General features: G+C 47.7%; 2 protein-coding genes across 3 annotated transcripts in view; one reads left to right on the forward strand and one right to left on the reverse strand.

The window, feature by feature from the left end:
* Nucleotides 1-1,489, forward strand: part of ercc3 (excision repair cross-complementation group 3) — a 28,589-nt gene extending 27,100 nt beyond the window's left edge. Inside the window, exon 14 of one of the 2 annotated variants that reach the window (XM_080199588.1) lies at nt 850-1,489. In XM_080199588.1, the coding sequence (XP_080055714.1) occupies nt 850-975 (126 nt within the window). In that variant the 3' untranslated portion in view covers nt 976-1,489. The remainder of the gene's footprint in view (nt 1-849) is intronic. The other variant, XM_080199587.1, reaches the window with a different exon arrangement.
* Nucleotides 1,490-1,590: 101 nt separating this feature from the next.
* On the reverse strand, nt 1,591-24,445 carry pecr (peroxisomal trans-2-enoyl-CoA reductase). Its single transcript, XM_080198327.1, has 8 exons — nt 24,334-24,445; nt 23,479-23,612; nt 17,245-17,410; nt 15,074-15,176; nt 13,172-13,268; nt 8,497-8,607; nt 4,776-4,887; nt 1,591-3,072 (listed from the first exon to the last, which is right to left on the reverse strand). Exons 1-8 carry the CDS (start codon nt 24,443-24,445, stop codon nt 2,984-2,986), a joined length of 924 nt encoding a protein of 307 aa, XP_080054453.1. The 3' UTR covers nt 1,591-2,983.

The raw sequence follows: 24,445 nt of genomic DNA on the forward strand, positions 1-24,445 counted from the left end.
TTGAAAATCAGTGTGATACAGAAGTGGAACAAATTCTGACAGTGCGGCACTCCCTCAGCACTGACCCTCTGACAGTGCGGCGCTCCCTCAGCACTGACCCTCTGACAGTGCGGCACTCCCTCGGCACTGACCCTCTGACAGTGTGGCACTCCCTCAGCACTGACCCTCTGACAGTGCGGCACTCCCTCAGTACTGACCCTCTGAAAGTGCGGCACTCCCTCAGCACTGACCCTCTGACAGTGCGGCACTCCCTCAGCACTGACCCTCTGACAGTGTGGCACTCCCTCAGCACTGACCCTCTGACAGTGCGGCGCTCCCTCAGCACTGACCCTCTGACAGTGCGGCACTCCCTCAGCACTGACCCCCTGACAGTGCGGCACTCCCTCAGCACTGACCCCCTGACAGTGCGGCACTCCCTCAGCACTGACCCTCTGACAGTGCGGCGCTCCCTCAGCACTGACCCTCTGACAGTGCGGCGCTCCCTCAGCACTGACCCTCTGACAGTGCGGCACTCCCTCAGCACTGACCCTCTGACAGTGCGGCACTCCCTCAGCACTGACCCTCTGACAGTGCGGCACTCCCTCAGCACTGACCCTCTGACAGTGCGGCACTCCCTCAGCACTGACCCTCTGACAGTGCGGCACTCCCTCAGTACTGTAATTTTCAGACTGGGTTTTGTGTTGAAGTCTCTGGAGTGCGATTTATATCCAGAACACATACACTCTGACTGACATTACCTGATGGTGGAGAAGCGGAGGTGCCATTCGATCCTTTCTTGCCCACAGTTTATGCTGAGCCCAGTTTCCTGGTCTGATGTTCCTGGGTGTGAGCTTCCATCCTGTTTTCCAGGTCTCGCGTCGTTCCGGTACAATGAGCTCCATGTCGGGGGCAGATGACACCGTTTATCTGGAGTATCATCGCAGCAAGAGTTTCGGCAAAAATATCCACCCGCTGTTCAAACGCTTCCGAAAATGAGGTGGTGATAGCGGCGAGAGGCTGAGACCATACCGGCAGCACCGAGACTGCGCAGTGCTCCACATCGACCAACCAGATGTGCTGAGGGATTTATTTGGGGTATTTATTATGAGGCTCTCAGTTGGAGCAATTGGAGTGTTATTGGAATAAAGAATGTTTTTTTTCTAAATGTTGGTGATTTTCTCTATTGCTCCCCATCTCCTCTTCCTTTCTGGAGAAGTTCGCCACGGAGCTGGATTCCATCTCTCCCAGTTCACCAACTGGATGTTGCTGCACTGCCACAGGACACAGATTAAAGTGATTTTCGAAAGGAGCAAATGTGATGCGAGACCCAGAGAGTGGAGGGTCTGAAACACTCTGCCTGGAAGTGTGGCGGAGGCAGTCAGTCAAGGCATTTAAAAATAGAAACCATGTGCAGGGGTTCGGAGAAGAGTCAGGGGATGGCACTGAAGCATGATGCTCGTTTGGAGAGCCAGTGCAGACACAATGGGTCAAATGGCCTCCTGCACCATACTGATTCCATCACTAAAAAACAGTGCAGTGTTAATATGGTAAGGTGCATACAGACCGAGCAGTGTGGAGGGAGCTTTACTCTGTCTAACCCCGTGCTGTACCTGTCCTGGGAGTGTTTGATGGGGGGACAGTGTAGAGGGAGCTTTACTCTGTATCTAACCCCGTGCTGTACCTGTCCTGGGAGTGTTTGATGGGGACAGTGTAGAGGGAGATTTACTCTGTATCTAACCCCGTGCTGTACCTGTCCTGGGAGTGTTTGATGGGGACAGTGATGGGGAGCAGTTTGAGTGGAAAGGCCCTTCATCCTATAAACTCGAGACAGCTGTTCAGCCCCTCTAACCTGCTGTCATTCAGTGGGATTTTGGTGATCATTTTGTCCGCCCATCTGTGTGTTGCTTCACAAAAATCTCCTGGCGTCAGATTTTAAAAACTGAATTGAGTTTGTATCTCCGAGGGGTCCAGATTTAAACAATGTGTTGATAAAATGTTATTTATGAATTCTCTGAGTGGCTTGGATCTGATTGGAAGATTATGTCCATGGCCTTCATTCCACACCCACCAGTGGATCATGTTTCTAACCTGCCTAGTTTAAAATCCAAAATACCCTCAATCAGTTCCACGCTGGAAATTGGGTATTGCAGGGAAATGAAGCCAATTTTATATCATTGCACACGCACAGTGCTGGAAATACTTAACAGGTCTTACAGCATCTGTAGAGGGAGAGTTGACGTTTCGAGTTGAATGCGACTGTTCTCCAGAATGCAGTTTATTTGATTTCCGCAGCGTAACAGATGCTGGGCAACACGACAGCTCAGTGACTATCACTGTTTGCTGTGCAGATACACGAATTTGGGCCAGTGTCTGTGGGAGTTTGCGCATTCTCCCCGTGCTTGCGTGGGTTTTCTCCGGGTGCTCCGGTTTCCTCCCACACCCCAAAGATGTGCTCTTAGGCTGATTGGTGTAACAAATTGTCCCTAAATTAGTCTCCCCTCAATCTGGTTTCCAATATGGAATTCCATAAGCATAGCCAAGGGTCAAGGGTGGAAGAGGAGACTCACAATGTTGAAATGGCAGCGTGGGCTCGTTGGGCCGAAGGGCCTGTTCCCCGTGCTGTGTTGTTCTTTGCTGAATGTGTGAGAAACTTCAAGACCTTTGTACAGTGTGATGCCCAGCTGTGTAGATGTGTCTCCAACTGTGAACCAACCAGGCTTTTGAGAAATATTGCTAAACTTCACTTATATTCTCCTGCTTTCGTTTTATCAAAGAAGCCGGTCTAGTTTGGATAGCTGTAATTAAAATTCCAAGTTTAAGGCTGCTTTTACCTCTGTTAAAAAAAATCAGTTTTTTCATGTGATGAATTCTCTTTCATTTTTTTTGATATTAGTTTTTATAGAAATTCTAAGCCAACAATCACAACAGATCACTCTAAACGGTAAGTAAATAATTAACAATCCTGGACAATGGTGACTTGTCCTGTCGGTGATTCCCGAAATGTTCATAATTTTGAAGGAAGTTTTCCGGAGAGAAAAGCAGCCAGAATTTCTGAGTTCCTGCTTTCGGGAGAAGGTGGCCAGCGGTCATGATCTAAGAATTTAAAACAATTGGCAGTCAGAGAATCTCTCTGTGTGAACGTGGGAACCGTGATCTATAATATGTCGCTGTGATTCTAATACTTATTCTAATATTTATTGCTGCCATTTTAAAGTTCAAATATCTATTTAAAAAAAAACAAGTGTTTAGCGCTGCTGCCTCACAGCACCAGGGGACACGGGTTCAATTCCAGGCTTAGGTCACTGTCCGTGTGGAGTTTGCACATTCTCCCCATGTCTGCATGGGTTTCCTCCGGGTGCTCTTGTTTCCTTCCACACTCCAAATATGTGCAGGTTAGGTGGATTGGCCATGCTAAATTGCTCCTGAGGGTCCCAAGATGTGGAGATGCCGGTGTCGGACTGGGGTAAGCACAGTAAGAAGCACAGGTCACTAGCTGCTAGTGGCTTGTGCTACCAAATAAACCTGTTGGACTTTAATCTTATGTCCTAAGATGTCTCGGTTAAGGACATTCATGAGGTGAACACAGGAGGTTACGTGGATAAGATGGTGTGTGTGCTGGGCAAGATACTCTGTCAGAGTCAGTATGGACTAGATGGATCAAATGGCCTCTTCCTGCACTGCAGGGATTCTGTCACACCTTCCACTGCGCATCCTGACAGTGCGCAGTGCTCTCTAAGCAGTGAGAGAGTGGCAGAATGTCATTACTATTGAAACAGGAATGGGGACTGCCAACGACATTAACACAGCAGACAATCACTCAGAGCAATCAAATAAATGACTGGATAATTTCTCTGAGGATAAGTGATAGTCGAGGTCCCTGGGGACATTCCCACTGCTTTTATCGGAATATTGACAGTGACGTCTTTCCTGTTCACCCGAGAGGTTTAATCCCAATGACAGTGCGGCACCCCCGACAGAGCAGCGTCTATGACAGTGCAGCACCCCCATGGTGCAACACCCCTGACAGTGCTGCTGTCCCTCAGTTCAGCAGTGTAAGGGTCAGTTTGGATGATGGGTTCAAATCTCTGGAGTGAGACCCGCGCCTGGTTGGCACAGACCCACCACAGCAAGCCTGGCACTTGGCTCTTAAATGTTAACTCTAGTTCACCGCCAGTCACCACATGCCCGCTCCCAAAACCGGCTCCGAACTTGAAGCACTGATCCACTGAGGTGAGGCTGGTCTCTGTGGACACAGAGAACTTGCGGATTGCTGGAAATCAGGAGCAGGCTGGGTTGTGATGCCCACAGTAGTCGAACAGCCTGTCCTTGTTCACTGTTCAAGGTGAATCATAGAACCCTACAGTGCAGAAAGAGGCCCTTCGGCCCATTGAGTCTGCACCGACCACAATCCCACCCAGGCCCTACCCCCATATCCCTCCACATTTTACTCGCTAATCCCTCTAACCTAAGCGTCCTAGGACACTAAGGGGCAATTTAGCATGGCCAATCAATCTAACCTACACATATTTGGACTGTGGGAGGAAACCGGAGCACGCAGAGGAAACCCACGCAGACACGAGGAGAATGTGCAAACTCTGCACAGACAGTGACCCGAGCCGGGAATCGAACCCAGGACCCTGGAGCTGTGAAGCAGCAGTGCTAACCCGCTGCGCCACCGTGCCACCCTGTGAAATAAGGGCAGCTTGGTTACAGGGTCTGCCAGTGATTCTCGGTGCTGGGAGGGAGGGGCTGGGAATGTGGTGACAGTTTGAACGTTGAGATGGTGTTGTCCTTACCAGGAATCTCCCACGGACTCTGGTACAGGCTCTGGCCAGCATCGACCTTCACCGTCTCCCCGCTGATGAACGAGGCTCCTGGTGAAAGCAGGAAGCAAACAACAGAGGCAACCTGTGGAGAACAGAAAACATTGCGGGAAGTTTGGGAATACCTGGAGGCAGAGAATGGGAGTGCCTGTAAAATGTCGCAGTCGGAACATTGGACGGTAGTGGATAAGAGTCACAAAAACCGTCCATCAGAAAGGCTGGAAAATGCCTGGACCTGCTGATAGGACAAAGTGTTTGGAATGGGAATGAGTAGTTAGAAACAGACTTTTCCTGGGATGTCGGTGCCGCTGGTGAGGCCAGAATTATTACTGCCCAATCCCTAATTGTCCTCAAGGTGGTGGAGTTGCCTCCTTGAACCACTGCAGTCCAGAAGTCAGAGGCTGTAGAGAGGAGATTAAATGTATGACTGTATATAAATATATCACCCCTTCACATCCAGTCTCCATTACTGATTCCCTCTCCATCAACATCCTGTGGGTTACCATTGACCAGGAACTGAACGAGACCAGCCATATTCACCCCTTTGTGTAAAGTTTATTTATTAGTGTCACATGTCGGCTTACATTAACACTGCAATGAAGTTACTGTGAAACTCCCCAAGTCGCCACACTCTGATGTCTGTTCAGGTACACTGAGCGAGAATTTAGTACGACCAACGCATCTAACCAGCATGTCTTTGGACTGTGGGGGGAAACCGAAGCACTCGGAGGAAACCCACACGGACACGGGAAGAACATGCAGACTCCACACGGACACGGGAAGAACATGCAGACTCCACACGGACACGGGAAGAACATGCAGACTCCACACGGACACGGGAAGAACATGCAGACTCCACACGGACACGGGAAGAACATGCAGACTCCACACGGACACGGGAAGAACATGCAGACTCCACACGGACACGGGAAGAACATGCAGACTCCACACGGACACGGGAAGAACATGCAGACTCCACACGGACATGGGAAGAACATGCAGACTCCACACGGACACGGGAAGAACATGCAGACTCCACACAGACATGAGAAGAACATGCAGACTCCACACGGACACGGGAAGAACATGCAGACTCCACACGGACACGGGAAGAACATGCAGACTCCACACAGACATGGGAAGAACATGCAGACTCCACACAGACACGGGAAGAACATGCAGACTCTACACGGACACGGGAAGAACATGCAGACTCCACACGGACACGGGAAGAACATGCAGACTCCACACGGACACGGGAAGAACATGCAGACTCCACACGGACACGGGAAGAACATGCAGACTCCACACGGACACGGGAAGAACATGCAGACTCCACACAGACATGGGAAGAACATGCAGACTCCACACAGACACGGGAAGAACATGCAGACTCTACACGGACACGGGAAGAACATGCAGACTCCACACGGACACGGGAAGAACATACAGACTCCACACAGACACGGGAAGAACTGACTGGTGGTAATTTCACCTGAGCGTCACTGGACCTGAGATGAGGGGTGAGGTTGAGAAGGTGGGGCCTTCAATGATAACCTCAGCTGGTCCAGGAATTGAGCCCACGCTGTTGACGTCGCTCTGTACCGTCCAGTCAACGATACTGTGGCTGCCAGAGCAGGTTAATGGCTGCCATCCTGCAGCCACTAACTCACCTCCTGACTCCCCAGAGCCCGTCCGCCATCCACAAGGACACAAGTCAGGAGTGTGATGGAACACTCCCCACTGGCCTGAATGGGGGGCAGCTCCCAACAACACTCAAGACGTTCGACTCCACCCAGGACAAAGCAGCCCTGCTTGATTGCCACCCCTTCCACAAACATTCACTCCCTCCACCACCAACTCACAGCGGCAGCCGTGTGTACCATCTACAAGATGCACGGCAGGAACTCCAAACCCACAGCCACTTCCACCTAGAAGGACAAGGGCAGCAGGTACCTGGGAACACCCCCACCTGGAGGTTCCCCTCCCAGTCACTCACTATCCTGACTTGGAAATATATCGGCCGTTCCTTCACTGTCGCTGGGTCAAAATCCTGGAACTCCCTCCCTAACAGCACTGCGGGTGTACCTACACCACATGGAGGCAGCTCACCACCACCTTCACAAGGGGCAATTAGGGTTGGGCAGTAAATGGTGCCCTAGCCAGCAACACCCCCTCCCTGCAAATTGATTTTAAAAAACTTTACAACAGAGAGTTGTGAGTCAGAGGTTCACCCGGGCTTTGTGCTGAGGCAAAAACTGAGGAGAAAGGTGAAGGAACGAGGGCTGAAGGGACATGGAAATGGAGAGAAATACAATTGGAACAATCTGCTTGTGTGGAGGACAGGGCCAGCACGGACAGGTGGGCTGAATGGCCTTGTAACTGTGTATACTGGGACAGTGCAATCCAAGACATAAGCACATGACATAAGAACTAGGAGCAGGAGTCGGCCATCTGGCCCCTCGAGCCTGTTCCACCACTCAACAAGATCATGGCTGATCTTTTCCTGGACTCAGCTCTACTTACCCGCCCGCTCACCAGAACCCTTAATTCCTTTACTGTTCAAAAATTTATCTATCCTTCTCTTAAAAATATTCAGTGAGGTAGCCTCAACTGGGCAGGGAATTCCACAGATTCACAACGCTTTGTGTGAAGAAGTTCCTCCTCAACTCAATCCCAAATCAGTCAGTCAGTGCTGATCACTGTTTGCTGTACAGTTACAGGGACCTGGGTCGGATCTCCGACTTGGGTCGGTGTCTGTGGGAGTTTGCACATTCTCCCCGTGTTTGCGTGGGTTTTCTCCGGGTGCTCCGGTTTCCTCTCACACCCCAAAAACGTCCTTTTAGGCTGATTGGTGTTAACAAATTGTCCCTAAACTAGACCTCCCTCAATCTGGCACACATATATAATTCTGTAAATTTGCACCCCTTTATTGTGGAATGCCTGAGATGTAGACAAAAGTTGTAGGTAGAAGAAGGATTGGAATGAGGCACTCACTGAGTGTTAAAATGGGCGGAGCGGGCTCGTTGGGCCGAAGGGCCTGTTTCTTGTGCTGTGTTGTTCTTTGTAAATCTGGTCCCCCTTATTTTGAGGCTGTGCCCCCTAGTTCCAGTTTCAGCCACCAGTGGAAACAACTTCCCTGCTTCTATCTTGCCTATTCCCTTTAAATTTCTTATGTTTCTATAAGATCTCCCCTCATTCTTCTGAATTCCAGTGAGTGTAGCCCCAGTCTACTCTGTCTCTCCTCATAAGCCAACCCTCTCAATTCCAGAATCAACCTAATGAATCTCCTCTGCACCCCCTCCAGTGCCAGTATATCAAAGAACAAAGAACAAAAACAGCCCGGGAAACAGGCCCTTCGGCCAAACGAGCCCGCGCCGCCGTCTCAACACCAGTCCCCCCCTCCACCCATGACCCTTATCTAATGTTTTATGGCCATCCACATTGAGGGAAACTAATTTAGGGACAATTTATTACTGCCAATCAGCCTAATAGCACATCTTTGGGGTGTGGGAGGAAACCGGGGCACCCGGAGATTCCCGTACAAGGACACCCAGGTCCCTCTGCACAGCAGCATACTGCAATATTTTACCATTTAAATAATAGTCCATTTTGCTGTTATTCCGACCAAAATCAATGACAAAGAACAAACCTCACATTTACCAACATTGCTCTCCAAGCCCTGGGATCTCACCTCCTCTGGGATTCCGGGTCTCTTGGCTGGGATTTTTGGAATATAACCTTTGAACATCACAGGTCCCAGCTCCTTGTAATTGGCAACAGCAGTTTCAGAGAAAATGACTCCCTGATAAAACAGAGAGGAATCGGAGTTAATGAGAGATTCACACACGGGAACATCCCCAAGCTTTCAGGAAAACATGGAAGAAAACCCCCTTTTATCAAACTGGCTACAGAAGAACGAGAGAGTGAATGAGAGAGTGAACGAGAGAGTGAATGAGAGAGTGAACGAGAGTGTGAACGAGAGTGTGAACGAGAGAGTGAACGAGAGAGTGAACGAGAGTGTGAAGGAGAGTGAATGAGAGAGTGAATGAGAGAGTGAATGAGAGAGTGAATAAGAGAGTGAATGAGAGTGTGAATGAGAGAGTGAATAAGAGAGTGAATGAGAAAGTGAATGAGAGAGTGAATGAGAGAGTGAATGAGAGTGAATGAGAGAGTGAATGAGAGAGTGAATGAGAGAGTGAATGAGAAAGTGAATGAGAGAGTGAATGAGAGAGTGAATGAGAGAGTGAATGAGAGTGTGAATGAGAGAGTGAATAAGAGAGTGAATGAGAAAGTGAATGAGAGAGTGAATGAGAGAGTGAATGAGAGTGTGAATGAGTGTGTGAATGAGAGAGTGAATGAGAGTGTGAATGAGAGTGAATGAGAGTGTGAATGAGAGTGTGAATGAGAGTGTGAATGAGAGTGTGAATGAGAGAGTGAATGAGAGAGTGAATGAGAGTGTGAATGAGAAAGTGAATGAGAGAGTGAATGAGAGTGAATGAGAGAGTGAATGAGAGAGTGAATGAGAGAGTGAATGAGAAAGTGAATGAGAGAGTGAATGAGAGAGTGAATGAGAGAGTGAATGAGAGTGTGAATGAGAGAGTGAATAAGAGAGTGAATGAGAAAGTGAATGAGAGAGTGAATGAGAGAGTGAATGAGAGAGTGAATGAGAGTGTGAATGAGAGAGTGAATGAGAGTGTGAATGAGAGTGAATGAGAGTGAGAATGAGAGAGTGAATGAGAGAGTGAATGAGAGAGTGAATGAGAGTGTGAATGAGAGAGTGAATGAGAGTGTGAATGAGAAAGTGAATGAGAGAGTGAATGAGAGAGTGAATGAGAGAGTGAATGAGAGAGTGAATGAGAGTGTGAATGAGAGAGTGAATAAGAGAGTGAATGAGAAAGTGAATGAGAGTGTGAATGAGAGAGTGAATGAGAGAGTGAATGAGAGTGTGAATGAGAAAGTGAATGAGAGAGTGAATGAGAGAGTGAATGAGAGAGTGAATGAGAGAGTGAATGAGAGAGTGAATGAGAGAGTGAATGAGAGTGTGAATGAGAGAGTGAATAAGAGAGTGAATGAGAGAGTGAATGAGAGTGTGAATGAGAGAGTGAATGAGAGAGTGAATGAGAGTGTGAATGAGAAAGTGAATGAGAGAGTGAATGAGAGAGTGAATGAGAGAGTGAATGAGAGAGTGAATGAGAGTGTGAATGAGAGAGTGAATAAGAGAGTGAATGAGAAAGTGAATGAGAGAGTGAATGAGAGAGTGAATGAGAGTGTGAATGAGAGAGTGAATGAGAGTGTGAATGAGTGTGTGAATGAGAGAGTGAATGAGAGTGTGAATGAGAGTGAATGAGAGAGTGAATGAGAGTGTGAATGAGAGTGTGAATGAGAGAGTGAATGAGAGTGTGAATGAGAAAGTGAATGAGAGAGTGAATGAGAGAGTGAATGAGAGTGAATGAGAGAGTGAATGAGAGAGTGAATGAGAGAGTGAATGAGAAAGTGAATGAGAGAGTGAATGAGAGAGTGAATGAGAGAGTGAATGAGAGTGAATGAGAGAGTGAATGAGAGAGTGAATGAGAGAGTGAATGAGAGTGTGAATGAGAGAGTGAATGAGAGTGTGAATGAGAGAGTGAATGAGAGAGTGAATGAGAGTGTGAATGAGAGAGTGAATGAGAGTGTGAATGAGTGTGTGAATGAGAGAGTGAATGAGAGTGTGAATGAGAGTGAATGAGAGAGTGAATGAGAGTGTGAATGAGAGAGTGAATGAGAGAGTGAATGAGAGTGTGAATGAGAGTGTGAATGAGAGTGTGAATGAGAGTGTGAATGAGAGTGAATGAGAGAGTGAATGAGAGTGTGAATGAGAGTGTGAATGAGAGGGTGAATGAGAGTGTGAATGAGAGTGTGAATGAGAGTGTGAATGAGAGAGTGAATGAGAGAGTGAATGAGAGAGTGAATGAGAGAGTGAATGAGAGTGTGAATGAGAGTGTGAATGAGAGAGTGAATGAGAGAGTGAATGAGAGAGAATGAGAGTGAATGAGAGTGTGAATGAGAGTGAATGAGAGAGTGAATGAGAGTGTGAATGAGAGTGTGAATGAGAGAGTGAATGAGAGAGTGAATGAGAGAGTGAATGAGAGTGAATGAGAGTGAATGAGAGTGTGAATGAGAGTGAATGAGAGAGTGAATGAGAGTGTGAATGAGAGTGTGAATGAGAGTGTGAATGAGAGAGTGAATGAGAGTGAATGAGAGAGTGAATGAGAGTGTGAATGAGAGAGTGAATGAGAGTGTGAATGAGAGTGTGAATGAGAGTGTGAATGAGAGTGTGAATGAGAGAGTGAATGAGAGTGTGAATGAGAGTGTGAATGAGAGAGTGAATGAGAGAGTGAATGAGAGTGTGAATGAGAGTGTGAATGAGAGAGTGAATGAGAGAGTGAATGAGAGAGTGAATGAGAGTGAATGAGAGTGAATGAGAGTGTGAATGAGAGTGAATGAGAGAGTGAATGAGAGTGTGAATGAGAGTGTGAATGAGAGAGTGAATGAGAGTGAATGAGAGAGTGAATGAGAGTGTGAATGAGAGAGTGAATGAGAGTGTGAATGAGAGTGTGAATGAGAGTGTGAATGAGAGTGTGAATGAGAGAGTGAATGAGAGTGTGAATGAGAGTGTGAATGAGAGAGTGAATGAGAGTGTGAATGAGAGGGTGAATGAGAGGGTGAATGAGAGTGTGAATGAGAGTGTGAATGAGAGAGTGAATGAGAGTGTGAATGAGAGTGTGAATGAGAGAGTGAATGAGAGGGTGAATGAGAGTGTGAATGAGAGTGTGAATGAGAGAGTGAATGAGAGTGTGAATGAGAGTGTGAATGAGAGAGTGAATGAGAGAGTGAATGAGAGAGTGAATGAGAGTGAATGAGAGTGAATGAGAGTGTGAATGAGAGTGAATGAGAGAGTGAATGAGAGTGTGAATGAGAGTGTGAATGAGAGTGTGAATGAGAGAGTGAATGAGAGTGAATGAGAGAGTGAATGAGAGTGTGAATGAGAGAGTGAATGAGAGTGTGAATGAGAGTGTGAATGAGAGTGTGAATGAGAGTGAATGAGAGTGAATGAGAGTGTGAATGAGAGTGAATGAGAGTGAATGAGAGTGTGAATGAGAGTGAATGAGAGAGTGAATGAGAGTGAATGAGAGTGTGAATGAGAGTGTGAATGAGAGTGTGAATGAGAGTGAATGAGAGTGAATGAGAGTGTGAATGAGAGTGAATGAGAGAGTGAATGAGAGTGTGAATGAGAGTGTGAATGAGAGAGTGAATGAGAGTGAATGAGAGTGTGAATGAGAGTGTGAATGAGAGAGTGAATGAGAGAGTGAATGAGAGTGTGAATGAGAGAGTGAATGAGAGTGTGAATGAGAGTGTGAATGAGAGTGTGAATGAGAGTGAATGAGAGTAATGAGAGTGTGAATGAGAGAGTGAATGAGAGAGTGAATGAGAGAGTGAATGAGAGTAATGAGAGTGTGAATGAGAGAGTGAATGAGAGTGCGAATGAGAGAGTGAATGAGAGAGTGAATGAGAGTGTGAATGAGAGAGTGAATGAGAGAGTGAACGAGAGAGTGAACGAGAGTGTGAATGAGAGAGTGAATGAGAGTAATGAGAGTGTGAATGAGAGAGTGAATGAGAGAGTGAATGAGAGAGTGAATGAGAGCGCAACATCAGTGAAAAGCGGAGTGAAACTGTCCCGGGAGTGGGAGACAGTCAGAGTCTGTGAGTGAGGGAGCCAGACACAACAGTCTGTGTTGCCGTCTCGCCCATCCCTAAGTGCCCCTGAACTCGGTTTCTCACTTGGCCATTTCAGCTGAGTTTGAACCACGTTGCTGTGTGTCTGGAGTCTCATGTAGGCCAGACCCAGTAAGGACGGCAGATTTCCTTCCCTAAAGGACATTAATGAACCAGATGGGTTTTTACAATAACCAATGATAGTTTCACCCTGACTGAGACTAGCTTTATATTCCAGATTTACTAATTGAATTTAAATTCCACCAGCTGCTCTGGGGCGGGACTGGGTGGGGGTGGGGGTGGGGGTTGGGGGGGGGGGGGTGTTGACAGCAGTCACCTGGGCTGCTGGGTTACTACGTCCACAGACAAAACCACTGCCCCCCGCCCGTCTGCCCCCTGGCCCCCGCCCGCAGCTCCCTGCCCAGCTACCCCCCGCCTGTTTGCCCCTTGCCTCTGCCCCCCTCCGCCTGCCCCAAACAGATTTACACTTGGTGTGCACCGTGGGACTGGCTCGGATACCTGGGGGAGACAGGGTCCCACACACACAGATATAAACAGACACTTAGCCAAGTTTCCACTGAACATGAAGACACTGCACACACAGAGATACATACAGGAGCGACAGCATTGACACGAACTCCACTGGACGCCCACTCAATAGCCAGGCTCTTGGTCAGATTGTCCACAGCTGCCCGCGCTGCTCCTGTGTGCCTTTGAATAAAGGACAGGAAACGTGAGGGTTAAATATCAGCACCGGCTGAGATTCACAATCCAATTCATGGAAGGTACCTCACTCGCATTTCACACACAATCTCCAGGTACTGCACAGCCTAAAGGGCAAAACACTCCTATACAAACACGCCACCGAGATACACTGTCCCAAACACACCTCACTGAGATACACTGTCCCAAACACAGCACTGAGATACACTGTCCCAAACACAGCACTGACACACACCATCCCAAACATAGCACTAAGATACACTGTCCCAAATACAGCACTGAGATACATTGTCCCAAACACAGCACTGAGATACACCAACCCAAACACAGCACTGAGATACATTGTCTCAAGCACAGCACTGAGATACACCATCCCTAACACAGCACTGAGATAGACATCCCAAACACAGTACTGAGATACACCATCCCAAATACAGCACTGAGATACACTATCCCAAACACAGCATTAAGATACGTCATCCCAAACGCAGCACTGAGATACACCGTCCCAAATACAGCACTGAAATACACAGTCCCAAACACAGCATTGAGATACACCATCCCAAACACAGCACTGAGATACACCAACCCAAACACAGCACTGAGATACACCATCCCAAACACAGCATTAAGATACACCATCCCAAACACAGCACTGAATACACCATCCCAAACACAGCACTGAGATACACCATCCCAAACACACCACTGAGACAAACCATCCTAAACACAGCACTGAGATACACTGTCCCAAATACAGCACTGAGAAACACCGTGCCAAATACAGCACTGAGACACAGTGTCCCAAACACTGTCTCAAATACAGCACTGACATACACTGTCCCAAACACAGCACTGAGATCCACCATCCCAAACACAGCACTAAGATACACTTTCCCAAAGACAGCATTGAGATACACCATCCCAAACACAGCACTGAGCTACACTTTCCCAAACACAGCACTGAGATACACAGTCCCAAACACAGCACTGAGATATACTGTCCCAAACACAGCACTGAAATATGCCATTACACACACAGCACTGAGATGCACTGTTTCAAACACAATGCACTGAGATGCACATTCCCAAACACAGCACTGAGATACACTGTCCCAAACACAGCACTGAGATACACTGTCCCTAACACAGCACTGAGATATACTGTCCCAAATACAGTACTGAGAAACACTGTCCCAAACACAGCACTGAGATACAATGTCCCAAACACAGAACTGAGAAACACTGTCCCAAATACAGTACTGAGAAACACCATCCCAAACACAGCACTAAGATACACTGTCCAGATACAGCACTGAAATACATCATCCCAAACACAACACTGAGATACACCGTCCCAACACAATGCATTGAGATACACCATCCCAAACACAGCACCAGGATACAGCGTCCCAAGTGGGCACAAGACAAGACTCAAGATAAAGGGGGGGCGGTTTAGAACGGAGTTGAGGAGGAACTTCTTCACTCAAAGGGTGGTGAATCTCTGGAATTCTCTGCCCGTTGAAGTGGTGGAGGCTACCTCGCTAAATATTTTTAAGACGCGGGTTGATGGGTTTTTGATAAGAGAGGGGATTAAGGGTTATGGGGAGAGGGCGGGAATGTGGAACTGAGACACGACAGATCAGCCATGATCTTATTGAATGGCGGGGCAGGCTCGATGGGCTGGATGGCCTACTCCTGCTCCTATTTCTTATGTTCTTATGTATACCTGGTTTCTCCCTCATCCATTCATTGGCTGCACCACATCCCTGGAACTGATCAGAGACACTTACGACATTCCTGGGAATCCTTTCCACATGTCTGCCACGATGCTGACAATGGCCCCGCCATTCTCCTTCATCCAAGCGGAATATACTGGAACATACAGAGATCTCACTCAGAGAGTGGAGTAGATCCCGGGAACTCTGTTCATCCTGACTCCCAGCCCGCATCCGATCCCGATAAACCCAACAAATACATTTCCGTTCAACTGGGAGTCTGGGACTCAGCGAACCTCGCTTCTGCACCCAGCCCACTTCCCGCTCCCCCCCCCGCCTCCTCCCACCTTCCCCATCTTCTACTCCCAAACACCGCACTGGAATACACCCTCACCACCTCACCCCTGCCACCCACAACCACCCCCACCCACCCCCACAAACCCGCCTCCATTATCCACACCCGATATTCTTCTATACACAACCTTCTCCCTTACACTCCATCCTCCCCTCCACCATCCACTCCTAAACCCTCCACCCGTTCCCTCATCACAGCTGCCTCTCCCACACACCCTCTGATGCACCTCCACAAACCCCTCACCCCCACACTGGGCAATTTATCTCCTGAGAGCCTTCTATCTCCTTGGCTTCCCACCACAGCATGTGACCCCCCCAACCCCAAATCCTCCCCCCCTCGACTCACACACACCCACTCACACTGACACACACACACACACTGACACACCCACTCACACTGACACACCCACTCACACTGACACACACACACAGACACACCCACTCACACTGACACACCCACTCACACTGACACACACACACAGACACACCCACTCACACTGACACACCCACTCACACTGACACACACACACACACTGACACACCCACTCACACTGACACACCCACTCACACTGACACACACACACTGACACACACACTGACACACACTCACACACTCTCACTCACACAGACACACACACACACACTTTCACACTCACACACACACTCACACATTCACACACACACACAGACATACACACACCACACACTCACTCTCAATACTCCCACACATTCTCTCATGCACAGGCACTTACACTCGCACACTCACACACACTCTCACACGCACACACACAGACACACACACACTCTCACACGCACACACACACTCTCACACGCACACACACAGACACACACACACTCTCACACGCACACACACAGACACACACACACTCTCACACGCACACACACAGACACACACACACTCTCACACGCACACACACAGACACACACACACTCTCACACGCACACACACAGACACACACACACTCTCACACGCACACACACAGACACACACACACTCTCACACGCACACACACAGACACACACACACTCTCACACGCACACACACAGACTCACACACTCTCACACGCACACACACAGACACACACACACTCTCACACGCACACACACAGACACACACACACTCTCACACGCACACACACAGACACACACACACTCTCACACGCACACACACAGACACACACACACTCTCACACGCACACACACAGACACACACACACTCTCACACGCACACACACAGACTCACACACTCTCACACGCACACACACAGACTCACACACTCTCACACGCACACACACACACTCTCACACGCACACACACAGACACACACACACTCTCACACGCACACACACAGACACACACACACTCTCACACGCACACACACAGACACACACACACTCTCACACGCACACACACAGACACACACACACTCTCACACGCACACACACAGACTCACACACTCTCACACGCACACACACAGACTCACACACTCTCACACGCACACACACACACTCTCACACGCACACACACAGACTCACACACTCTCACACGCACACACACAGACTCACACACACTCTCACACACACACACACACAAAGAACAACACAGCACGGGAAACAGGCCCTTTGGCCCAACGAGCCCGTGCTGCCATTTTAACATTGTCCTTTTCCTCAATCTGGATGGCCATAAAGCATTAGACAAGGGTCACGGGTGGAGGGGGGGACTGGTGGTGTTAAGATGGCAGTGCGGGCTCGTTGGGCCGAAGGGCCTGTTTCCCGGGCTGTTTTTGTTCTTTGTTCCTCTCCCACACTCACACTTGGTCCCCACCTCCCCTCAGTTTTATGTTCCTCATCCTGGGGTGCTGGTGCTTCTACCTTCTCTGGAACAGTAGAACGTTCCGGTCAGGTTGGTCTCGATCACAGCGTGCCAACCCTTGGCTGAGATGTTTTCAGCAGGACTGAGGAACTGTCCCCCTCCGTTATTGACCAGGTAATCAATGCGGCCATGTAACTGTAAGGCTGTCTTCATCAAATCCCTCACCTGAACAGGGGAGGTCACAGGGAAGACGAGAATTATCATCGACCGACAGGAACAAGCTGGACACAAAACAGGCTGAGTAATAGAACAGCGAGAAGCCGCAGAACACCAGGTTAAAGTCCAACAGGTTTATTTGGAATCATGAGGTTTCGGAGCTTTGCTCCTTCATCAGGTGAGTGGAGGTTGTATATACTGTGTTTGTGATCTAATCTCCAAGGAGCAGCACTCCGAAACCTCGTGATTCCAAATAAAGTTGGTGGACTCTAACCTGGTGTTGAGACCTCTTACTGTGCCCACCCCAGTCCAACACCAGCATCTCCAATCATAAACTTCAAAAGAATGCAGACAAGTCGGTGGAGTGAGCCGATAGACGGCAGATGAAAGTTAATGTGGAGAAGTGTGAAGGGATGTATCTCGGTAGGGAGAACATGGAGAGACAATACAAAATAAGGTGTAAAATTCTTACAGGTGTGCAGGAGCAGAGATCAGTGAAGATGGTGGGACATGCAGAAGAAGAGTTAACTTTTTTTCTTCATTCATGGGAAATGGGTGTTGCTGGCCAGTATTTATTACCCATCCCTAGTTGCCCTTGTTCAGAGGGCAGATGAGAGTCAACCACATTGCTGCGGTTCTGGAGTCACACGTAGGCCAGACCGGGTAAGGACGGCAGATTTCCTTCCCTAAAGGACATTAGTGATCTAGATTGGTTTTCCTGATAATGGTTTCATGGTCATCAGTAGATTCTTAATTCCAGATACTTTTTATTTAATTCAAATTCCACCATCTGCCGTGGTGGGATTCGAACCCGGGGTCCCAGAACATTAGCTGACTTTCTGGACTAATACCACCAGGCCATCACCTCTCCAATAAAGCCTACAGTATCCTGGGCTTTATTATTGGGAAATAGAGTACTAGAGAATGCTGAACTTATACAAGAGACTAATTAGACCTCAGCTAGAGTATTGTGTACATTTCTGGGCAACACACAAAAGGAAAGACGTGAATACAATGGAAAGGGTGCAAAAGAGGTTTACAAGATTGGTTCCAGGCATGAGAAACTCCATTGATGAGGATAGGTTGGAGAGGTAGGGACTGTACCCCTTGAAGAGAAGAAGGCTAAGAGGAGATTTGCTCGAGGCGTTCAAAATTGCAACAGAACTGGATAGATTAAATAGGGAGAAAACTTTCCCACTCAAAAAAGGATCAAGAACAAGAGGGTACAGATTTAAAGTAATTTAAGAACATAAGAAATAGGAGCAGGAGTAGGCCATCTAGCCCTTCGAGCCTGCCCCGCCATTCAATAAGATCATGGCTGATCTGTCGTGGCTCAGTTCCACATTCCCGCCCTCTCCCCATAACCCTTAATCCCCTCTCTTATCAAAAACCCATCAACCCGCGTCTTAAAAATATTTAGCGAGGCAGCCTCCACCACTTCAACGGGCAGAGAATTCCAGAGATTCACCACCCTTTGAGTGAAGAAGTTCCTCCTCAACTCCGTTCTAAACCGCCCCCCCCTTTATCTTGAGGCTGTGCCCCCTAGTCCTACTGTCTTTTTTGAGCGGAAAGAGTCTCTCCACCTCTATCCTATCCATCCCATTCATCATCTTATATGTCTCAATGAGATCTCCCCTCATTCTTCTAAATTCTAACGAGTACAAGCCTAGTTTATTCAGCCTCTCCTCATAGCTCAACCCCCTCAACTCCGGTATCAGCCTAGTAAACCTCCTCTGCACTCCCTCCAAGGCCAAAATATCTTTGCGCAGGTGCGGCACCCAAAACTGCACACAGTACTCCAGCTGCGGCCTCACCAATGCCCTATACAGCTGCAGCAAGACCTCCCTACTTTTATATTCAATCCCCCTCGCTATGAAGGCCAGCATCCCATTCGCCTTCCTGACCACCTGCTGCACCTGCAAGCTGGGTTTTTGCGACTCATGCACAAGGACCCCGAGGTCCCTCTGCACCGTCGCCTGCTGCAGTTTTTCGCCCCGTAAGTAATAGTCCTTCCTACCATTCTTCCTACCAAAGTGGACCACCTCACACTTGCCAACATTAAATTCCATTTGCCATTTCCTGGCCCATTCGCCCAGCCTATCTAGATCCTTCTGCAGACTCTCCACACCCTCCGCACAATTTGCCGTTCCACCAATCTTGGTGTCATCAGCAAATTTCGACACTCTACACTCGGTTCCCTCCTCCAGATCATCTATATAAATGGTAAAAAGCTGAGGCCCCAGCACCGACCCCTGGGGCACTCCACTAGTCACCATCCGCCAATCCGAATAGCACCCGTTGACCCCCACTCTCTGCCTCCTATTTGACAACCAATCCTCTATCCACGCTAACACCCAACCCCCAACTCCATGTCCCTCGACCTTCTGCAATAACCTCTTGTGAGGTACTTTGTCAAACGCCTTCTGAAAATCTAGAAAGACCACATCCACCGGCTCTCCTCTATCCACCGCCCTAGACACATCCTCATAGAACTCCAGTAAATTTGTCAGACACGACTTCCCTTTAATGAAACCGTGCTGCGTCTGCTCTATCAAGCAATTCCTTTCAAGATGCCTCGCAATTTCCTCCTTAATGACAGATTCTAACATTTTACCTACCACAGACGTTAAACTAACCGGCCTATAATTCCCTGCCTTTTGCCTGGCACCCTTCTTAAACAACGGCGTAACATTAGCCGTTTTCCAATCATCCGGCACTTCCCCGGAATCCAGCGACGTCTGGAAAATAACCACCAAGGCATCCACTATAACCTCCGCCATTTCTTTCAGAACCCTCGGATGCATTCCATCCGGTCCTGGGGACTTGTCCACAATCAGCCCCTCCAGTCTGTCGAGCACCGCCTCTCTAGTAACAGTAATGTCATTAAGACCCTCCAGTCCTACCACCTTTCCATCGCTAACACCCAGCAAATTATTCACGTCCTCCTCCGTGAAGACAGAAACAAAAAAGTTATTCAAGACCTTAGCCATATCCTCATCCCCTACCACTAGGTCCCCTTTCTCATCCTCTAAAGGACCAACATTCACCCTAGCCAGCCTCTTCCTTTTTATATATTTATAAAAATTTGCAAAAGAATGAAATGTCATACAAGAAAGGTGTATTTCACACAGCGAGTGGATTGGCTCTGGAATGTTTGAAAGTGTGGTGAACATAAGAACATAAGAAATAGGAGCAGGAGTCGGCCATCTAGCCCTTCGAGCCTGCCCCGCCATTCAATAAGATCATGGCTGATCTGAAGTGGATCAGTTCCACTTTCCCACTCTCTCCCCATAACCCTTAATTCCCCTGTCTACCAAAAACCTATTTACCCGCGTCTTAAAAATATTTAGCGAGGCAGCCTCCACCACTTCAACGGGCAGAGAATTCCAGAGATTCACCACCCTTTGAGTGAAGAAGTTCCTCCTCAACTCTGTTCTAAACTGCACCCCCCCCTCCTTGGTGGAGGCAAGTTTTGGAGAGTCATTTGAATAGAAACTGTGCAGGGTTTAAAGTTTATTTATTAATGTCACAAGTAAGGCTTATATTAACACTGCAATGAGGTTACTGTGAAAATCCCCCAGTCGCCACACTCCGGTGCCCGTTCAGGCACACTAAGGGAAAATTAGCATGCTCCCTAACCAGCATGTCTTTCGGACTGTGGGAGGAAATCGGAGCACCTGGAGGAAACCCACGCAGACATGGGGAGAACGTGCAGACTCGACACAGACAGTGACCCAAGCCGGGAGTTGAACCTGGGTCCCTGGCGCTGTGAGGCAGCAGAGCTAATCACTGCGCTGCCATGCCGCCCCCAGGGTACAGGGGATGGCACTAAATCATGATGTTTGTTTGGTGAGCCAGTGCCGACATGATGGGCCAAATGGCCTCCAGGATTTATCAACTCAATCGTAATGAAGTGACATCTCTCTACAGACAGTGCCAGACCTGCTGGGATTTTCCAGCATTTTGTGTTTTTAGTTTATATTTCCAGCATCTGCAATATTTTGTTTTTATTTTTGAAGATAAACCCTTCATAAAACACTGATAAGACCCCAGCTGAATTATTGTGTTCATTTCTGTACACAACGCTCTGTCAAAACCTTGAGAAGGTGCAGAGGAAATTTACTGGAACGTTCCTGGGGTTGAGACTTCAGTTCATGTGGAGAGACTGGAGAAACTGGGATTGTTCTCCTCAGAGCAGGTAAGGTTAAAGGGTTGATTTAATCGAGGCATTCAAATTCAGGAAGAGTTTGGATCGAGTAAGGAGAAACTCTTTCCAGGAGGGTCAGTAACCCGAGGGACACAGAGTGAAGACAACAGAATTAGAGGGGAGATAAGGAGGGTTTTGTTTTGATGGAGTGAGTTGTTGTGATTGGGAAGGTGCCGCCTGGCAAGGCGGTGGAAGCAGAATCAACAGGAACTTTCAAGAAGTTTTTGGATAGAACATTGGAAATGAAGTAATTGCAGGGCTTTGGGGAAAGGAAAAAGTGGGACTGGGATTTCAGGCAGTACTAGTAACAATTACAGGGGGCACAAGTTCAAGATAAGGAGGGAAAGGTTCGGTGGAGATGTGCGGGGCATGGTTTTTACAGAGAAGGTGGTGGGGCGCTGGAATGCACTGCCAAGTGAGGTGGTTGAGGCAGATATGTTAGTGACATTTAAGACACTTGAACAGACGGGGAAATAAGTGGTTGGTCTAGATAGGACAAGGTGATCGGCGTAGGCTTGGAGGGCTGAAGGGCCTGTTCCTGTGCTGTACTTTTCTTCGTTCTTTACTTTGCCTTTACGAAATGTATTTTAATCATGTTTCCCTGCAGGATGTTTTGTCGGCACCATGTTGTCTGTAACCAGGGTCCTTTATTGTTACTGAAACAGTATAATGGATAAGATGTTGATTTTAATCTGAACTAATGCAGTGTTTTGTGGTTTTAATGTTCCCTTGGCATTGCTAGTAGAGCTTGATTGGCGGTGATTGACAGGCTATGTCATGTGACTGAGGGACAGCCATTTTGCACAGAGAATTCTATTTTGCGTTATGTTTTCAGAAGCTGCTTGAGGTTAAGAAAAAGAGCAGTATTTTTCCCTCTCTCTGCAGTTGGAGTTTTTGCTGTTTAAGTGTTGCTGTGTTGTAAGCTGCCTGTGATTGGGTTTACCTCTCTGAGGTTTTGCTCTTTGGAGGATATATCGTTCTCTGTAAACAACTGCTGACTTTACTGTCCCGAAGTGTTAAAAAAGCTGGAAATCCAGCATAGCATGAGCATACTTGCTTTTTTGCTAAGCTGAAGAAGAGTGTACATCTGTGGGATATTGCTTTACATTAGAATAAGAGATATTGGGGCGGCATGGTAGCACAGTGGTTAGCAATGTTGCTCCAGGGACCTGGGTTCAATTCCTGGCTCGGGTAACTGTCTCTGCAAAGTTTGCACATTCTCCCCGTGTCTGCGTGGGTTTCCTCTGGGTGCTCCAGCTTCCTCCCACAGTCCAAAGATGTGTGGGTTAGGTGGATCAGCCAATCTAAATTGCTGTTTAGTGTCCCGGGATGTGTAGGTTAGAGGGATTAGCAGGTAAATACAGGGATAGGGCCTGGGTGGGATTGTTGTCAGTGCAGACTTGATGGGCCGAATGGCCTCTTTCTGCACTGTAGGGTTTCTTTCAATGGTTTCATATCTAGCTGTTAGGAGTTATACTGTGTCATGTTTAACTCTTGTAATTGGTAAAAGTTGGGCTAATTATTTTTGTATTATTCTGTGTTCTTAAATAACTTTGTTTGACAAAAGCTTCCTAGTTGTCACTTGAATTATATTTGGAGTGAAACACCTTATGTTCACCCTAAAATCAAATGTAAAACTTAGTGTCTAGGCTAACTTCATAACACACCTTGGAATAATTGGCCTAGGTCTTAACAGGCTAATTGGATAGCTCTTTCAAAGAGCCAGTACCAACGTGATGGAATGAATGGTGTCCTTTAGTGCTGTACAATTCCAAGTACAGACAGATGCTCCCATTACTGTGTGGAAGCTACTCCCCAGAGAGACTGCACTGAGGGAACAGAATTGACAACTTAAAGACACATGCTGTACCTCATCCTCCTTGCGAATGTTACATTGAACTGGAGTGACCTTTGCAGAACTCGAAGGAGGAATTGACGCTGAGAGCTGCTGCGCTGCTTCCCTCAGTCTCTCTATTTTCCGAGATGCAATCACAACATTACACTCTGGGAAATTAAATCAGGAATGAATTTAGACACTGAGCAAAAGAGGAGAGGAAAATAACTGAATATCAGCGATTCTTACGAAGTCATTCCATTAGAAATAAAAAAACAAATTCACATGAATAATTTCCTTGCAAATTCAACAGAAACGGACACAATAAATATTCAAAGTAGACACTGTCATTTCCAGTACACAGAGTCAACAATTATTCCGTTAGTCAAAACTCACTGTGTAACTGTACAGTCACTGTTTATTCAGGCTAAAGATCACTCACTGTGTAACTGTACAGAGTCACTGTTTATTCAGCAGGGTAAGGATCACTCACTGTGTAACTGTACAGAGTCACTGTTTATTCAGCAGGGTAAGGATCACTCACTGTGTAACTGTACAGAGTCACTGTTTATTCAGCAGGGTAAGGATCACTCACTGTGTAACTGTACAGAGTCACTGTTTATTCAGGGTAAGGATCACTCACTGTGTAACTGTACAGACTCACTGTTTATTCAGGGTAAGGATCACTCACTGTGTAACTGTACAGAGTCACTGTTTATTCAGGGTAAGGATCACTCACTGTGTAACTGTACAGAGTCACTGTTTATTCAGGGTAAGGATCACTCTGTAACTGTAACCTGTTGATTGTTGCTAACTCTGGGATCTCTCTAGTAGCAGATTTTCTGATGATTTTGTTGCCTCTAATCTGTTCCATGAATATTTAAAGCGAACCTAATGCCAGCAGCTCGGCAGCCACAGCCGCGCCGATCCCGGTGCCTCCGCCCGTCACCAGCGCCACTCGGTCCCGGAACAAAGCTGCTCTGAACACACTGCGCACAGCCAT

This window comes from Carcharhinus amblyrhynchos, chromosome 11 (genome assembly GCF_965287045.1).
Source record: "Carcharhinus amblyrhynchos chromosome 11, sCarAmb.v2.hapA, whole genome shotgun sequence".
In the NCBI taxonomy this organism is placed as follows: domain Eukaryota; kingdom Metazoa; phylum Chordata; class Chondrichthyes; order Carcharhiniformes; family Carcharhinidae; genus Carcharhinus; species Carcharhinus amblyrhynchos.

Coding starts and splice junctions, on each gene's coding strand:
- pecr (XM_080198327.1), bottom strand. CDS start 24,445: ATGGCTGTGCGCAGTGTGTTCAGAGCAGCTTTGTTCCGGGACCGAGTG. Junction 17,411..23,478: donor ACATTCGCAAGGAGGATGAG/GTACAGCATGTG, acceptor TCCCCTGTTCAG/GTGAGGGATTTGATGAAGAC. Junction 15,177..17,244: donor GTTCTACTGTTCCAGAGAAG/GTAGAAGCACCA, acceptor CCACTCTCTGAG/TGAGATCTCTGTATGTTCCA.